Raw genomic sequence first — 19,226 nt, forward strand, 5'->3', positions numbered from 1 at the left:
GGAACTTTACTTATTTATATTAGTTATTATTTTTAATTATATGTATGTATGTGCATCTGTGTGTGGGGTATATGCAGGTAAGCTCAGAGGCCAGCGGTGTGGGGTCTTTCTGGAGCTGGAATGACAGGTAGCTGTGAGCTGCTTGACATGGGTATGGGGAATCAAACTTGGGTCCTCTGGAAGAGCAGTGTGTGTTATTATTATTATTTTCATCATTATTATTGTTATTATTACTATTTTGACAGGGTTTCTCTGTGTAGTTTTGGTGCCTGTCCTGGAATTCACTCTGTAAACCAGGCTGGCCTCGAACTCACAAAGATCTGCCTGTCTTTGCCTCCCAAGTGCTGGGATTAAAGATGTGTACCATAATGCCCAGCGTGGTGTGTGTTCTTAACTCTATTTACATGTGTCTACGTACCATATACAGGTGGATCCCTCAGAGGCCAGAAAAGGGCATTAGCTTCCCTGTGACTCTGAATATTAAGACAATAGCACCTGACTAACATGTAACTCTAATAATCTTGCTGAGACCTGCCAGGGAGAGGAAGGGTCATGGAGAATCAGATGCTCAGGGGAGATACACGACTCAGGTATCAGGGCAGCATTCAGACAGAATGTCTCAGGACACCTATTCTAATCCCTGGGGTCTGTGAACACACAACAAAGGGGACTTGATGTAGCAGGTGGACTTGAGGCTGGTGATGGGCTGCCATTAAATGTGGAGACCGACAGCCGGGCGGTGGTGGCGCACGCCTTTAATCCCAGCACTCGGGAGGCAGAGACAGGCGGATCTCTGTGAGTTCGAGGCCAGCCTGGTCTACAGCGCGAGATCCAGGAAAGGCGCAAAGCTACACAGAGAAACCCTGTCTCGAAAAACCAAAAAAAAAAAAAAATGTGGAGACCGACATGGATTATCTTGGTGGCCCAATGTAACCACAAAGGTCCTTATAAAAGTAGAGGGGGACAGCAGAAGTGGGAGAATCAGGGAGATGGCAGCATGAGAAAGAAGGATCTAGTCAGATATTGCTGGCTTTCAAGATTCAGAAAGGGGACATGAACCAAGGAACGTGGGTAGCCTCTAATGACCACAAATCTTTCAGGAAGGAATGCGTCTCTGTCATCACTTGGATATCCCCCTAGCGAGACCCAGTAAGACCTGCTTTGAACAGACCTCAGGACTATAATAATTGTGGGGCTTTTCTTTTTTCCTTTGTTCTTCTCATTAGGTAACCCAGGCTGGCCTTGAACTCAAGAACATCCTGCCTCAGTTTCATTAGTAGTTGGTGTTGTTTTTGTTAGGTCAGGAGGCAATCTGTTACGGTAACGATAGAATAAAAATGTGGGCAGGAGGAGAAGCTTTTGTTTTCAGTTTCTCAGAGGAGAGCCCTGGAGATTGCATACCGACAACCCTTGTCCTCCACTGAGGATACTGTAATTTGTAGTGATGTTGGTAACATCACTCCAGGCTTACGGCACTATGACAAGATTGTTCCTCCCCATCAACCCACCACCGCACTAACAACACACTAGGGTCTCTCCACCTGGGACTCTCTACCCAAACAGCCTCGTTTCAAGGGCTCAGCCCACCTTTGGGGAAGGTGATGTCCAAAGCAATATCATAGGCTTCTGCAAAGACCAAGATGTTTTCGATCTGAACAACACCAACAAGATTGTCTGCATCCAAAACCTGTCAAGGAAAGAGAAATTCTTCAGTGAAAGCCGAGACCCACAAAGTGTCTGGAGTCCAAACTATGTAACATGTAGGGGGAGCTGGGCAGTAGAGATGGTGGGGAGACATTTCTGAGAACTTAGAAGTCAAATTTTTCTAATCTCACACTTTAAGTCATCTCGCTCTGCCCACTGCCTGGGCTGGAACTATTCTGTTCCTTGTGACTCGATCTGTAGAAAAGTGCTAGTCTTTTTCATGTAAAATACATACTGAATGTTTCTGTTTTGGAAATCCGAAGCATTTTAGTTGTGTGATCATGGTCACCTTCAGATCTGTGGCCTTTAAGAGCTCATTGATCTGGTGCTGTCACTGATGAGGCTCCTTCCTCACTATCCCCAGGAGCCACTGAACTGGTGCCAGCTGGCAGACCAATCTAACTCTGTCTAGTTGACTGTTGACCTTGGACACAAACCAGGAGGCGATAGAGGGTCCATTGGTCAGGGAAAGAGCATCTAGGGTGATCCAACACAGAGGTGGAGACCTCTGCCATCTCGCTAAAGACTCCAGTGGAAAAACAAAGCCACCAGTTTGCATTCCCTGTGCTTGGGCGCAAGAGGAAATTTACAATTGCCACTAAATTTAAGATTAAGAAAATTTCTTTTTAAAATTATGTGTATGTGTGTGGGTATGCCCATGTGGGTGCAGATGTTCACTGAGGCCAGAAGACGGTGTCGGAATCTGGAGTTGGAGTTACAGGCTATTGTGAACACCCAAAAACGGGTGCTGGGAACTGTTCTGTAAGAGCAGCAAGTGTTCCTAACCACCAAACATCTCTTCAGCCCCCAACTCAAGTATTAATTCAGAATTTCTATCTTCTCTTTCAATGCACATTTTCCAATATGGTTGGATCTGTGGGTGGAGAATTCCTGAGTATAGAGGGCTTCCTGTGTCTCTCTAAGAATACAGGAGACAGGCAGGAGACTGCCTTCTGATGATGTAGACAAAAGGTTGGAGGGACACAGGCACAAGCCGAGGCACACACTCCTAGGCCCCTCAAACCAGAAGAGTCAAGGAAGGGCCCTTCCCTGGAGCCTTCAGAGAGGGTGCAGTCCTGCGAGTCTTCAGAACCATGAGGAGGAAGGTCTGTTCTAGTTTGTGGTGGTTTGTCACAGTGGTCCTAGGACACTTATACAGATGATGAACAAATCAGGAGAGATCCTGCATGATGGAGTTCATGTACCAATCAGCAAGTAGAACGACACAAGACAGAAAGGAGTGGGTCTCTGCAGGAGAGGGGATACTGACTGGTTACCCACACAGGCGATCCCGTCAACGGGACATAAGTTAGGCCCACTGAGGCAGCGATGTCTGCAGATCTTCAAGCAGGTGCCAACTCCCCACAAAGCTTAGAGAAAAATTTTCATCAGGGGCGTAGTAGTGTCGGGGGCTTCAAGCAGGCAAGAGCTTACACAACAGGACGGGAGATGATAATTAGAGGTGAGGGTGGAACAAGATGCAGCAGAGACCAAGGCGCAATCCTCGCTGCTGAGAGAGGATGGCACAGCGCACCGGGAAGGGTGAGCAACCCCATCTGACCAATGTTGCACAGAGCCCTGTGGGCACTTGTGGGGAATACAGGAGAGGCAGAGGTCCAAGCGGCCTGGATGAGGGGGGACCAGCAGCGCAGACCAAGATGGCAGTGGGAAGGAGATACCCTTGGAGGCAGAACTAGTGAGGATTGCTGGGGGGACTGGATTGAAAGGACCTGCATCAGGACAAGTGGGGCATTGAGATGGTTGTCAGGTGCCAGTTGGGAGCAACAGTGAAGGTGATGGTCACCAAAGCAAATATTTGATAGATGGCTGGGTTTAGGCTATGAGATAAGGAGAGTAATGTTTACTTAGATATAGTAACATTATTCATTTAATCATTCATTCATTCATTCATTCATTCACTCATTCATTCATTCATTCATTCATTCCATACTGAGTATTCTGTTTCTGGAAGTAAGAAATCAGCTCTGAGTGATACTGCCTTTATTGATGTGGGTATTCAACAAAGAGAACTCCGTGGTGTGTGTGTGTGTGTGTGTGTGTGTGTGTGTGTGTGTGTGTGTGTGTACTCATGCATGCATATTTGATAATCAAATCTACAGGGATGTCACTTCTCACCTCAATCCGAATGGCCTTCTTGATGTTGACAGGTTTGGTGGGCTGGAAATGCACCTGTACTCCAAACTCTCCCTTGGGTGGGATGCTGGCCTGCATCACGGACACAGTGAAGTCATCACCTAGGTGCTCCATGCTGGTGATCCTCCAGGCCACAACTAGGGGTGTGACATTGCGAAGAACTACTGTCTTGGATTCTCTTCTGCAGGAATCAAAAGAAATGTGATCAAGTTCAAATAATTTTTCAAATGTCTGTTTATCTCTCTCTGTTTTTTTCCACTAAAATTATGTAATAGGGAGAAGAATCAATAACTTTTATTTTAGATTTTCGAGACTGAGTCTCATTATGTAGCCCTGCCTGGGATTCACCCTGCAGGCCAGGCTGGCCTTGAACTCACAGAGATCCTCTTGCCTCTGCCTCCTTTGCTGGGGTTATAGTTGTGTACCACCACTCTTGGCCCCACAGTTTTGCTTTTGAGGGTGGTTGTGTAAACATTCCTTAACTCTTCTTGCTTTGTTTTTATTTAAGTTGCTTAGCTCATGAGGGATGCACAGATTTACATGATTTTAATTTTTTTCATGAACAAGCTATTTCAAATGATCTCAAATTAACACCATTTAAAACTTAGAGAAAAGTTGTACGAATCCCTCTTTATCCAATTGATCTTGCCTTCCTTGTAGCCACATATTCTCTCTTATCATTTTTCAGAACCATTTGAAACAAAACTGTAGTTAATTATGAACCTTAATCTTTAAATCACTCGGTATGCATTTTCTAAGAATGAATAAACTTAAACTAAGGGTTTTCACCATCATAAAGACTATTATTTGGTCCACAGTTCATGTTCAACTCCCACCTTCGTTCTGCTGCTATTCCAGCCCCTCTTTATTTTTCCCAGTCAAGGAATCAACCCATACTCATGTATTTCACAAAACTGTCACGCCTCTTTAATGTCTTTTACCTTTCTTTAGTTTTCTTGGCTCTGGTGTTTTGAAGAGCACAGGCCAGTTACCCTGTTGCTTACGTCGGGTGGTCTGATGCTTTTTCATGCTTAGATCTTTTGGCGGGAAATGAGTTGCAAGCTGTGTCCTTTCCAGTGCATTGGGTCAGGAGATCCCTTTAGTGCTATTTGTTCTGGTCTTAGTGATGCTATGTTTGATGCCTTGGTTAGGTGAGGCTCACCTGATCTCTCCACTGTGGATGTGGTTTTCTTTTTTCTTTTTCCTTTTTAATTAATAAGCACTTTCTGGGGAGATACTTTGAGAATATACCCTGTTTATTTCATTTTATTGATACAGGTCTTATATTTTCCCAGGCTATCCTTGAATCCACTATTTAGTTGAGGATGACCTTGGACTCCTGACCCTTTTGCCTCCACCTGTCAATGACCAGGACTACAGACTGTATTTACCATGCCTGGATAAATGCCCTATTCTTAGCCAAATAGTCACACACTAATGTTAGCATCCCAATCATTTGCTAATACCATCAATCTTTCTACACTTAGTTGGTATTCTGTTGTCAAGAACAGAACTTCATTCTCTCATGTATTTATTCATATGCTTATGAGAGTAGAGTTATGATTCCCATTCAATACATTATAGACCAGTGGTTCTAAACCTGTGGATTGCGACCCTCCAATGCGAAGGAGTCGCCTAAGACCATCAGAAAACAGATTTTTACATTACAATTCACGACAGTAGCAAAATTACAGTTCTGAAGTAACAATGAAAATAATTTTATGAGTGGGGGTCACCACAACATGAGGAACTATATTAAAGGGTCACAGCATTAGGAAGGTTGAGAATCGCTGCTATAGGTCATTATATTATAATTATGGCATTGTTTTATTTTGACTTTCAAATTCTCTCAGATTTAGATGGTGGGAGGCCCTTGGAGTTGGTTCTTATGTCCTGTTATGTGTCCATAATCTTTAGGTTCTTTATGGCACAACAAAAAGTTTTCCTGCTCATCTAGAGCTTCCTTCCTTTACCTTACCTGCTTCGGTACCAGAAAAATCCTTTCACCAAGGATCCTTGCCATTTATTGGAGAATGATATTTAGATACCAAGATCTGGATGATGGGGTCCTCAATGCTACCGGTGTATCATTGTTTCCAAGCCCTCCTCGTGACAGAGCTGGGAAACATGTGTATGTTTCTGTACATATCTGTATATTAAAAACCAGGAGTTTAGGCTGATATCTCTAATTCCAACTCAATAACAAGGTATACTTAAAAGGTGTGTGTGTATGTGTGTGTGTGTGTGTGTGTGTGTGTGTGTGTGTGTGTGTGCGTGTGTGTGCGCGTGTGTAGCTGCACATATGCAACTGTGCATTTGTGATGGTCAGAGGACAACTTGCAAAAGTCTGTTCTCTTTTTCTACCATGTGGGACCTTGGGATCAAACTCAGATTTTTAGGACTGGTACTAAGTGCCTTCATCTGTTGGGCCATCTTGGCAGCCCACACGATACACTTAAACCTCCTTTCCTCCAACAATGAGAAATCTGTCTATGATTTAATTATGCCATGGTTAGAAAATATACTCAAGGCAATTTCATTAAGTTGACATTTTTTTTTTTGAGACAGGGTTTCTCCGTTTAAGTTGAACTTTAATGAGCTTTGTTTTATGGCTTTGCACTGTATGCTTCATGTGTGCTTGAAATGAATATGCGATTTATAGTCAACAGGCACTTAAACAACTCTACAGAGGATACTGGAAGGAAGATTTTAGTCTGAAGAGAAGGATAAGCACATGGAATAAATAAACAATGCCAAACCAGCTAATCAAAATAAGTCTAAGAAAACAAAACAAAACAAAAACCCAGGAATCAATACACATGGTTAAATAATAACTCTTAATATTAATGGTCTTAATTTTCCAATAAAAAGATACAGACTAGCAGATTAGAAAACAGTATCCATCTTTTTGTGCTTCTGAGAAACACAACCCACAATAAAAAATAGACACCACCTTGGAGTTAAAGGATGGAAAAAGGTATTTTAAGAAAACAAAACCAAGAAACAAGCAGGCATAGCTATTCTAATATCTGACAAAACAGACTTCAAGTAAAAAATAAGGAAGATCACTTCATATTTGTTGAAGGTAAAATCCAACAAGAGGCTATCACAATTCTGAACATATATGTGTAGTGCAAATTCTAATTGGTCTAAATAATAAAAACCTGGAGTCAGATATCAGGGTAAATGTTGAGAGATCAGAGAAGTAAAAGAGCAAGCCACAGCCACTTCTTACCTTACCAACTCTTCAGCCTGAAAGGGGGGCGAGCTTCTGTCTACTCCCACCTTATATTCCTCTCTCTGCCCAGCCATAACACTTCCTATCTCCACCTCCCAAGTGCTGGGATTAAAGGTGTGTGCCTCCACTGTTTGGCTCTGTTTCTCTTTCAGACTGGATCAGTACTGTGAAGCCAAACGTGGCCTTGAACTCCTGATCTTCCTGTTTTCTCTGCTGTGGGATGTTCTGAATGTCAGATGTGTTGCTCTAATTGGTTAATAAATAAAACACTGATTGGCCAGTAGTCAGGCAGGAGGAAGTATAGGCAGGACAAGGAGGAGAAGAATTCTGGGAAGTGGAAGGCTGAGTCAGAGAGACACTGCCAGCCGCCACCATGACAAGCCGCATGTGAAGATGCCGGTAAGCCACAAGCCATGTGTCAAGGTATAGATTAATAGAAATGGGTTAATTTAAGATATAAGAACAGTTAGCAAGAAGCCTGCCACGGCCATACAGTTTGTAAGCAATATAAGTCTCTGTGTTTACTTGGTTGGGTCTGAGCAGCTGTGGGACTGGCGGGTGACAGAGATTTGTCCTGACTGTGGGCAGGCAGGAAAACTCTAGCTACATTTCTCCTCCCAAGTGCTGGGATTAAAGGTATGAGCCACCACTGCCTGGCTTCTGTGGTTAATTAGTGGCTAGCTCCATACTCTGATCTCCAGAAAAGCTTTATTTGTTAGTGCACAAACAAAATATCACCACATATATGCACCAAACACAGGCATACCCAACTTCACAAAAGTCATATTACTAGATCTAAAGCCACAGATTAGTTGGGTGACATAAGAAGGACTTCCTGTTTTTTTTTTAACTTGTCTTACTAATTTTCTTATTTTATTTTTCTTTGTTTCAATTTTTATTTTTGCTTTTTTTTGAGAGAGAGAGAGAGAGAGAGAGAGAGAGAGAGAGAGAGAGAGAGAGAGAGAGAGAATAAAATTGGATGGGTAGAGATGTGGGGATGATCTGGAGGAGTTGGGAAAGGGATCAAAATATATTTTATGAAATAAAAAAAATCCACATATTAACTCAGTGATTGTGGGTGACTTCAATACCCCACTTTCACCAATAGGTCATCTAGACCAAAAATAACAGAAACATTAGAGTTAAATGACATCATAAATCAGAAAGACCTAACAGACATCTACAGAATATTCCACCCAGTCACTAAAGATTACACATCTTCTCAGAAGCCCATGGAACTTTCTCCAAAACTGACCACACAGTAGGGTGCAAAGCAAGTCTCAACAAATTAAGGAAAACTGAAATAACGTTCATCATTGGATCTGAGCATAATGAAACGAAGCTGGAGATCAACAGCAGTGGAAACTACAAAAAGTACTCAAACTCATGGAAACTAAACAACACACTACTGAATGGCAATCGGGCCAAGGAAGAAATCAAGAAGAAAATTATTATTTCCTAGAACTGAATGAAAATAAAAATACAACATATAAAAATCTATGGGACCCAGTGAAGGCAGTCTTAAGAGAAAAGTTTATAGCACTAAGTGCCTACATAAAAAAGTCGAGAGGTCTTAAATTAATGGTGAACATAGAAACTTTGGAAAAAATAAACACCACCCCAAAAAGTAGATGAGAAGAGATGATAAAAATCAGAAATAGAAATAATCAATGAAAGTAGAGTTGGTTATTGGAAAAGATTAACAAGATTGATGAATATTTAGTCAAATTAACCTTGAAACCTTCTGTCTGACCCCTTACTAGTTTCCTGACTTTTATGGGTACTCCAATTTAAACACTTATTTAAATATTAAAAGCTAGCATCAACATATGAGAGGAGGGAACATGGATTACTAACACCAAAGACCTTTGAAAAGTCACATAGAAACCCTACTACCATAGAAGCTTCCTAAAAATATACATATGCATACATAAAATGAATTTAAATGGAGTTACCTTATCATGGAGCAGGGCAATGTCTTTCCTAGATACTATAGGCTATCAGTGCCAGGTATAGGCTACCTCTTTTAAAATTGTTGGTCAATGGGGTCCCACAGACAGCCTCAAAAATTACACGCTATTGCCATTGCTCTTGGTTACTCTCCAGAACTGGATGGACTGAAGACATTACATACCTGAGTCATAGAATATGGAGAAATCAAGCTGGTACTGACTTGGAAGCTTCATCACTACTGACTAGCTTTCATAGTAATGGAAGGTCCTACACAAAACACAGTATTTTCAACTATCTATGAGTTCTTTGAGATGCAGTTCTGACTAGTCTGGCAAGATACGCCTGCTGATGCACCAGTGGTACAATGTCATGGGAGTAATCAATCACTTCCTGTTTTGACTTAAGGCCAGTTTCACAAGACAGAAATAATGTGTGATACTGTTAACTGGACAAAAAACCTTGGCTAGTTAGGTCATAGGCCTTGGAAGAGAATCTAATACAATTATTCTGTTAAGCTGAAATAGCAAACTGTCCCCTATGCTCTTATCCTTACCCACCCTACAGATGAGTGCACCTCTTCGCTGTCATCAGAGAAGATTATTTTTGTAGCAGATGGCAATTAATAGAGACCCACAATTGGTCAACATGCAGAGAATAAGAGACTGTAGATTGTTGAGCTATAAATGTGACATCTATACCACACAGTTCCCTACAAAGCTGAGGCTTTAATCTCAGGAGAGGAGGTAGAAAGATTATAAGAACAAGAAGTAGTAGATATCTGTAGTGAAATATCAGTACAGTATTGGCTGGACATAATAGTGTTATTGAATACAAGAACTTACAGATGCTGTGACCCCCCCCCCCCACCACACACACACAAAAGCTGCACAAGATTAAGCCAGTAAAATTCCCAGAATGGATTGGGGAGGGAGCTCATGAAGTCCTAAGTCGAGGCTCATGAGGTCCCTTAGCTAAGAGTCTTTCGGCAACTGATGGCTTCTGGGGAAAATAAAGTTAGTTGTTTTTTCAGGAAGGTGGTTACTGGAAGGCTCCCCATACTCCACAGATGCTCATACACCCATATACACATGACTAGCCCTGACTGGACTCAGAGCACATCAAGTTGGGAGGGAAAAGTGGTGGTGAGGATGGGAAAGAATTGGAGTGGGGGAAATAGGGGGTGGATTTGTTCAAAACAGGTGATATACATATATGAAATTCTCAAACAATAAAAAATTGAGTCAAAATACATTTAATTAGGTTAAAGTAGTTAATAGTTGTGTTCAGATCATCCATGCTGATGTTTTGACTAGTTATTCTCTTAGTCTTTCAGAAAAGGGTATCAATATATTTCTAACCACGACCACAGACTTATCTATTCACTGCCTTAGTTCTATTGGTTCTTACTTCATGCATCTGGAAGCTCAGCTACTAGACACACACATGTTCTGATGATTATATTTCCCCCTGTCCTGTTGGGTATTTTCATTCCTTCTGCTTTTACTGTTCTCATTCCTGTATTTTTTGATTTACTCAAACCAGTCTTCAGTATACTATATTATTTCTTTTAATGGCTTTTAGTCATGCTACTGTGAGGAATGGATCTGTCTTGTGATCCATTTTTCTACAAATTCTGAGAAATGATTCTGAGGAATGAATAAGGGCAGGTAACTTGGTCTAATCTTCCTGCAAACTGGATGTCAGTCCGATGTGATGGTAAACAGACTAACGATAAAATAATATAAGAAAATGGACCCTATGTTTGGAATGTTGGCAATGTCCCTAATTTAGGATTGCTTATATAAATAAACTCAGACCCTGAATATATGGCAATGGAGTCCTTGCAGGTAGGTGAACACTTGACATGTAAAGTTATGTATGTTCCCAAACCATTTTTTTCCTGTTGACTGAAGTTATCAAAAACACTTTCTTAGAGGTTGAGGTAGTTTTTTTTCCCCCAAGACAGGGTTTTTCTGACTGTCATGTGTAGCATGAATCTTAAAAGGTCTTATTAATAAAAACAAACCCAGAGCCAGGTATTGGGGTAAACGCTGAAAAAATCAGAGAGACAGAACAAGCCATATCCAATCTCACCTCACCAATTCCTCAGCTGATCTCGTTTCCTCAAACTGGAAGCCTCTGAGTCCTCATCCGAATGGATCTCAGCTGAACTGCTGCTAAAAGCCTAAAAGGTTAACCAGGCTCTAGTTCCCGGTTTTCATGCCTTTTATACCTGCCATCACTTCCTGGAATGAAAGGTGTGTGTCACCAGGCCTGGCTGTTTCCAGTGTGGCTTTGAACTCAAAGGTCGGATGGATCTTTGCCTCCAGAATGCTAGGATTAAAGGTGTGTGTGCCACTATTTTCTGGCTTCTATGTCTATCTAGTGGCTGTTCTGTTCTCTGACCCAGGTAAGTTTATTAAGGTGCACAATATATTGGGGGACACAATATCACCACAGTCCCAGAATTTTCTCTGTAGACCAAGTTGGCCTTGAACTCAGAGATCTGTTTGCCTCTGCCTCCTGAGTGTTGGGATTAAAGGCCAACTACTGCCCACCTAAGGCTGAGTTACTAATCTGGGCCAGAAAGTGTAAGACTAGTGTGAGCAGAAGTGACTGATCATAAAAGATGCCTCAGACATCTTTCTTTCTCTGTGTTTTGATTGCTTTCATCTTTGAGATAAACAGATGTTCTAGTTTGCTTTCTATTTCTGTGGTAAACACTGTGACCAAAAGCAACCTGGAAAGGAAAGGATTATTTCATCTTGTAATTCCCAGGTTATCATCCATCTTTGAGAGAAGTCAGGGCGGGAACCAGGAGGCAAGAACTGAAGCAGAGGCCACAGAGGAATGCTGCTGACTGGTTTGCTCCTCGTGGCTTGCTCAGGCTTTTTTCTTACAGAATGCAGGACCATCTGCCCAGGTGGCACTGCCCACAGAGGGCTGGGCCCTCCCACATCAATCATCAATCAAGAAAATGCCCCCCAGACTTGTCTATAGGTCAATGAGATGTAGGCATTTTCTCAATTGAGGTTCCCTCTTCCCAAATGACCCTAGCTTGGATCAAGCTGACAAAGAACTAATCAGGATACTAATAAAGGTTGATGTTCCTTATTTGTGAGTGGTCTGATTTGGTGATCCAGCCTTTAGCAGTGGTGCATAAGTATTATTATTTTGGTGGCTGTTACCATTTCTGCATTACAAGTACTTCTAAAGGAATTGTGGGGAAAAATGACATCAGACAGAAATTCAGAAAGGAAGCGGCGGTGGTGGCGCACGCCTTTAATCCCAGCACTCGGGAGGCAGAGCCAGGCGGATCTCTGTGAGTTCCAGGCCAGCCTGGACTACCAAGTGAGTTCCAGGAAAGGCGCAAAGCTACACAGAGAAACCCTGTCTCGAAAAACCAAAAAAAAAAAAAAAAAAAAAAAAAAAAGAAAATTCAAATATATAGATAAATAGAGAACATTTGATTTTTCTTGCTTTAATTAAAAGACCAAATAAGGGCTGGAGAGGGGGTGGAGCTCAGTGACAGAGAGTCACTTGCCTAGCACACACAAGGCTCAGAGTTGGAGTTCAGTTTCTAGTGACACACACATACAAACCCAAGAAACAAACAAACAACATCAACCCCCAAAGACCAGAGTAACTCAAGGTAAGTTGATTACCTTAGAGCTATATGTTCTTGAAACTGTCTTCCTCTCCCCGAGTCATCCAGAACTCTTACCTGTGAAGCAAGAGCCGGTCAAAATGTATTTGCCTGGGCTCCACCTCAATTTCTGGACGGATTCCTTGACAGTGTAACTTAAAGATAGCTGGCTCTGGGTTCTCCTTGATGCAGCAGACAATGCTGTCTTCAAAGACACCGACTGCAGTAGGGTAGGCCCATACATTTAGTGTCTGATGGAAGAGTGGAAACAAAGTCCATTTACACTGAGGATGTCAGGTCTTGACTTTCCCAAGAAAGCCTCCCCCCCAGGGACTTTCCCCCTCTGACTGTACCTGCTTTTCATTGGGTTTCAGAATCATGTTGACAGGCTCTAGAAAGTAGGTGCTTGCTTTCACATCATTCTGAAAACAGAAGTATGCCTCCACCACCATTGGAGAATCATTGAGGATGGTCAGGGTCTCCATGTTGCCAGGGAACAAGGATGACTTATACCTGGAAATGAATGGGAATGGTATGAGGTCGTGATGACGGGGTGAGAATTCCTGTGTAAAAGGAGCCTATGAGGTACAATGGAATTGGGAAGGGTACTGTGACTGTGCGGAGGCAGTGGCAGTTGGCTAAGGTCATGACATCTGTAGCTGTTCACTTGCCTCTGAGAATACTGTACTGTGACATGACCCCCATAAGCCTCGGTCTGCTTATCTTTAAGAATGTAGTGACAGTATTGCTTAGGGTTGCTTGGTATTAAGTGAGACTGTACATTTGAAGTTCTTAGAACACATGGAAATATCAAATGCCCAATGAGTGGTAGCTATTTTTAGTTCTTAGCTTTCTTTGAGAAAAGTGACCATCTATCCTTGTATTCCCATGAGAAATCATCATTTGGGTCACCTGATATTTGACATCTTTCTTAGAGGTGATTTCATTCACCTTCTTCTACAAACACCTTCATAGACTGTTAGTGCTCTGCCATTTTATCTGGCCCTGTTCACATAACTAATTTGCTTCTGTTCACTAATGCCTTCAGGAGGGATCTGCAGAGGTAAGCATCAGGGCTATTGGAAGACATTCCATTAAAGGCAATGGACAAAACAGGAACCACTGCAGAGGGCTGAAGGAATTAAGAGCTACACAGCCCAGAGACAGTTTGAGAAGAGCTTTGAGCAAGCGGTGATGGGGGATGAAAGGAGAAAGAATGACTGATTCAAGCCGTAGCGCCAGTCAGGCAACGCCATGTGAATAACTGGGAAAGGGAGGTGACCGCAACATCTTACCCATCATGATGCTAAAGAGTTCAGGTCTGTTACTCAGTTGGTTCTCACAAACCTCTGAGGTGGACACTGTTGTCTTCCCATTATTCTTGCTAATAAGGCTCAGCCAAGGTTTAAATGAATAAGTGAATGGTATCTGCACTGGGTCTTATTTTGGACCATGGCAGTCACTGTTGTTGTAGTACTTCTACACACACACACACACACACATCCGTGAATAACCATTATTTATCCAATCCCCACTACTGAACTTTTTACGCCATGTCTACCAACTGGCTCTTCTCTCAACCACCCTCCTAAGATCTTCTGCTGGGTCTTAAAAGTCTTGCCTATCATCAGCCTCTTTTTTTCACTTTCATAGTCCAGCTCCCCAGAAAAGAAACTAGAGGAGATAAAAAGGTCAGGGAACAAAGACAATCCATTAGCTCTACCAAGGAGGCACAAAGTAAACACTCTACATATCACAGGAAGTGCTGGATTGGATGGAGACCTTGGTTCCTTTCCATCTCAATTCTTTGCTTGTGCAATAAAAAAATTGACTAAGTTAAAACTAGTATCACTAAAATTATGATAATCAACCTCATCTGGGACCCCAATTCTGCTTATCTGCTTAGCAATCTCCACCAGTTCCTTTAACATACTCGCCTCTCCCTTTGTCCCCCCTGCCTGAGACAGGGTCTCATGTAGCTCAGCTTTTAAAAGAAATTTTTGATATTATGATATAGTTACACCATTTCTCCCTTCCCTATCCTCTTTCCAAGCCCTTCCATGTACTCCTCCCTTGCTCTCTTTCAAGTCCATGGCCTCCTTTTTCATTCATTGTTGTTACATGCATACATGTATTGTTTTTTCATTAAATGTTGTTACATGCATACATGCAGCAATGTCAAATGCTGCAGAGAAGACTATATTCCTACAAAGCTGATACTTCATTCTTCATTCTCATAGAGCCATGGTACCCTTTTCCCTGTTTCCCCCCAAGAACTCTGGCCTTCTTTCTCGTGTCTACTGTGGACTTTTCTTGTGTACGGAGAAGTTCTTTGTGGAATCACCTCACTACATGCACTCTCCTTATGCCATATAGTCCATGCTCAAGGATTTTGTCATCTTGAAGACAGAACTCTGCTGTGAGAACCCAAACCATATATTCTGTTCTCTAATTTATGTGGTTCATAGAGATGTCTCCTAAACATCTTGGACTTGATCTATCTCAAAGTGAAGTCTTGATTTCACCTTTCTAAAGCCTGCTCCTCTTCTAGGCTTTCCCACTAGGGAGAGTGGTATCTGAGTCATCTGGGTGTCAAAGCAGAGACTTGGGACACAAAAATCCAATTCTCCTGGTTAGGAGTTCAGAGGATAATGGGGGAAGTGTCAATAAAAGCCTTGCTTACACAAAAACTCTAATTGCAGTGTTTGCGAACTCAACCCAGAAGTCTGAAATTGACTTTGAAATAACATTAACACTCACTTGTCTCTTGACTTTCCACAAAGCAGTGGCCCAAAGTAAAATTTCTCCAGACTCATTATGTACTTCTTAAAGATGACTTCATTTAACTTCATTTCTTTCTTCCTCTGAGGGAACACAACCCTGAACACAGGGGAGGAAGAGGTAAAATGACCATACACAAATGGAAGTTCAATGCTGCCACATGATGTGTGCTCTGAAGGGTGTCTGAAGATAGTTAACCTGAGGCTTTCTGTGGAAGCTTATTTCCTGCTTTCTAAGAGAGGAGGAAATGGTTAGAACTTGAGAAAAAGACTACTGGAGCTGAGCTGGATAGTCTACTCTATAACACCCAGGTATGAAAATTCCACAGTAATCATTTTTGGAAAACTATTAAATAGTTCCAGTGGGTAGTAATCAGCTTTTGAGTTCCTTGGTAAAACAGTGGTCCTTGGTGAGAATTATGAAAAAGGAAAAGCTACAGAAGGCCCCTCCCTCCGGCTGGAGCTCCAGCATGCTTACCCAGGTGCCTTTATCTGAGACCTAAACTGCACGGTGATGTTCAGTGGTTCAGAGAAACGCCACCTAGGGGGGTTCATGCGTGTGTTCATTTTACAGGATGACAAATCTTAGAGTAAAAGTAAAAGTGGTTTGAATCTGCTTCGTAGGTCAATATGCAGACTCACTTGCCAGAAGACATTTTTTCCCCTCTTTTAATATAATGTTTATTCTGTCTCAGCCTGGGAACACCTTGTGGTGTCATGTCATCTGTGTTGCTCTTCTTTCAAGGTCTGACGCACTGAAGTCTGATACAAGAGGTGTGTGTTCCCAGCTCAATGTATTGTTGTTATTATTGTTTTATATAGTGTGTGTGTGTGTGTGTGTGTGTGTGTGTGTGTGTGTGTGTACGAGCACATGTGTTAGGCAGCAAGTATCTTTATCCATTGAGCATTCTTGTTGGTCTCCCATATATTATTAATATCTACCTTGTTCAAAGTACCTTGGGATGAGGGGGACTCAAAAACATAGTTTTTGACCTTTTCTTTGAAAATAACACACACTTACCTTGGGTCTTTGCAGATGTATGGGTAGGTGCAGACTCCACGGCAGTAGAGCTGGTACTGGCGGCGGGTCCCAAGGATCTCGAAATTAAATGTTTGGTCATAGTTGCCAAGATCAATGGAGGAGAAGTGCACCCTCAAGGCCACCTCTCCATTGGGAGGCACAATCCACCGGAAGTGATTCAGCCTGAAACAACCACACGGGCTTTTAAAGTAACCATGCTTCCAGTTGAGGGAGGATGGGGGGGGGGGGACTGGCTGGGACAGGTCCTGTGCCACTGGGATTAGGCATGGCAGGCTGTAAGGCCGCACTGCAGGACAGCCCTGCACCTCTCTGGTGGTGTGACGACTGTGCATCCTCCCTCTCCTTGGTTGCTGTGAGGCCTACCTGGTGAACTTCTCCTGAGAGTGTTCCCCATCGAAGCTGTTCTGGTCTATGTCAGACATCGGGGCAATGGTCCCCGATGTTCCCGAAGAGAGGCCTTTCCTGTTATAGTTTGGTCGACGTTTTTCCTTCTGAGTTTCCTTCTGAGGTTGTTCTGGTTTTTCTTTCTGTTTCTGCTTGCTCCCCTTAGTCAAAGAGGTCTGTTCCTCTTGGGCCTTAATTCAAAAGGAGCACAAAGGCTTAAATACCCCTGGCACACAGCAAAGACAGAGGTGCCTACAGCATGTCTGCAGTCTGGGTGGGAGGCAGCGGGCACTGGCCTCAGGGCATGAGTGGTGCCAGTTCCATGAGTTAGCGACAAGGCTGGTGTTTCTCTGGGCACTCCACCCTGAGGAGGGAGTGGAAAACTTAGAGCAATCCTGAAGCTGACAGGGAGCATATGGGATGCGTTTCAGCTCCTGGCAGGGTCCCATCACAGCCAGCTGGGCATTCAACTTCCCTGGCACTGCCTGGGCCAGTTTCTCCGGCCACCTGCCACATGATGCTTAATATTTTATTGGCATATTCCACTCCCCACCATTTCCTTTCTTCGTCTCTTTGTTCTTAGGACTTGAAAAGGATTTAAAAAAATTTCTTACTATTTTGGGAAGGAGTATAAATAAACACTTGTATCTAATTGGTCATATTTAATAATGAGTTTTCTTTTTTTTCTAGTGCATTCGTCATGTTTCTTGATCTAATTTTCCTCTTATTTTTAATTTGTCCTTTTAACCTTTTAATAGTAGAAAACTTTAAAAACTGAAGGCGCATCACAATCCTGACTTTACTATGTGTAACCCTTGATCAAGTTCCAGGCGGTGACTGTATTCCTTTCTGTGTTGATGTGATGAAATGCCTGACAAAAGCCATTTAAGGAAGGGGCACTTTGGCTCCCACTTTGGGTTTCTCAAGGTGGGGAGGTCCCGGTGGCAGGAGTGCTAGGGAGCTGGCCAGGCTGCACTCACGGTCAGGAAGCAGGGAGATGAATGCCCAGGTCCAGCCGGCTTTCTCCTTTTCATTAAGTCCAGGATCTACAATAGAATGGTGCTGCCCACATTTGGGGTGGGTCTTTCCATCCCAATTAACCTAATCTAGAAAGTTCCTCACATGCCCAGAGCCTTGTCTCACCAATGACTCCAGATTCCACCAACCTGACACTCTGCTCCTAAGTAGCTCAGCTCATGTCTCCTCAGAACAAGGACTGTCTCCTGCACCACACAATGGAGCCACTCAGAGCTAAGGATGTGAGCAATTCTCCTGTAATGCACACAGTGCACATAATACTTCCCTGTGTGTCTTAGGCATGCACTTTTTATAGTTACGTGTTCCTGTGGTGGTTTGGATGAGAATGGCCCCATAGCCTCATATATTTGAGTGTTTGGTCCCCAGTTGGTGGAACTGTTTTGGCAAAGATTAGGAGGTGTTGCCTTGTTGGAGGAGGTGTGTCTCTGGGGTTAGGGTTTGAGGTTCAAAAGCCCATGTGGGGTCCAATCTTTCTCTCCTTGTCTCTAACTTGCAGATAAGATATAAGCTTTCAGCTACTGCTCCAGAGTCATGCCTGCCTATCTGCTGCCATGCACCCAGCCATGATGATCACGGACTCACCCTCTGAAAGTGCAAGCAAGCCCCCCATTAAATGCTTCCTTTTATAAGTTGCCGTGGTCATGGTGTCTCTTCACAGGAATAGAAAAGTAAGACAGTTCCCAGGTGGTTATATATTATAGATTATCATATTGCATTTGTTACGACATTTCTATAGTAAATTTTAACCAAGTTCCTCTCATGTATGTCCAAACATGATGCTCTAATTCTACCACCATTTTTATATTTTCAGCTATTATTCTTCTAGCCTAAGAATAAAGTTTTCCTTGTCAATAGTAAGAGAGCTAGAGTTCCTCCTAAAACGACAGATTAAAGATTGCTTAATTGTTTCTGAAGAAGAGGGTTGGTGCAGTAGCCACTTCTGACGATGGGGCCAACTTTCCTTGCTCTGGTGAGGCACACCCAAAGGCTGCTCATTCCACATACTGATTTCCTCCCTGGTATTGGACATGGGATAGAGCCTCACTGTGAGGCAGACAGGGCCTTCAGATGGTTTCATTCCTGCTGGGCAGTGGATGGCTCCTGGGGCAAGCATATGCAAAGGGATTAAAATGCTGGGTCACCATTCTTCCCTTGGGATAAAAGGCCATGAATATAATTTTAATATGTATATAATCGACATATTATTGCTCAAATCTATTTCTTTCTGAGATTTCACCTATGAATTGTATGTATAATTTCTTTTATTTTTACATGATTTCATTTTGT

At 42.7% G+C, this 19,226-nt stretch overlaps 1 protein-coding gene across 6 annotated transcripts in view; it reads right to left on the reverse strand.

The window, feature by feature from the left end:
- The window catches only part of Hydin (HYDIN axonemal central pair apparatus protein), a 365,841-nt gene that overhangs the window by 60,543 nt on the left and 286,072 nt on the right, over positions 1 to 19,226 (reverse strand). For all 6 annotated transcript variants that reach the window (XR_008215695.1, XM_052727909.1, XM_052727907.1 and 3 more), the window contains 7 exons: positions 16,881 to 17,092; positions 16,497 to 16,679; positions 15,456 to 15,575; positions 13,049 to 13,208; positions 12,774 to 12,946; positions 3,841 to 4,039; positions 1,588 to 1,687 (listed from right to left, as the gene is read on the reverse strand). Coding sequence is in view for 5 of the 6 variants with exons in the window: in XM_052727909.1 (XP_052583869.1) it covers positions 1,588 to 1,687; positions 3,841 to 4,039; positions 12,774 to 12,946; positions 13,049 to 13,208; positions 15,456 to 15,575; positions 16,497 to 16,679; positions 16,881 to 17,092 (1,147 nt within the window). In the remaining variant the exon portion in view is untranslated. The remainder of the gene's footprint in view (positions 1 to 1,587; positions 1,688 to 3,840; positions 4,040 to 12,773; positions 12,947 to 13,048; positions 13,209 to 15,455; positions 15,576 to 16,496; positions 16,680 to 16,880; positions 17,093 to 19,226) is intronic.

Source organism: Peromyscus californicus, unplaced genomic scaffold (assembly GCF_007827085.1).
Source record: "Peromyscus californicus insignis strain IS unplaced genomic scaffold, ASM782708v3 Scaffold_8__1_contigs__length_139910024, whole genome shotgun sequence".
Lineage (NCBI taxonomy): Eukaryota > Metazoa > Chordata > Mammalia > Rodentia > Cricetidae > Peromyscus > Peromyscus californicus.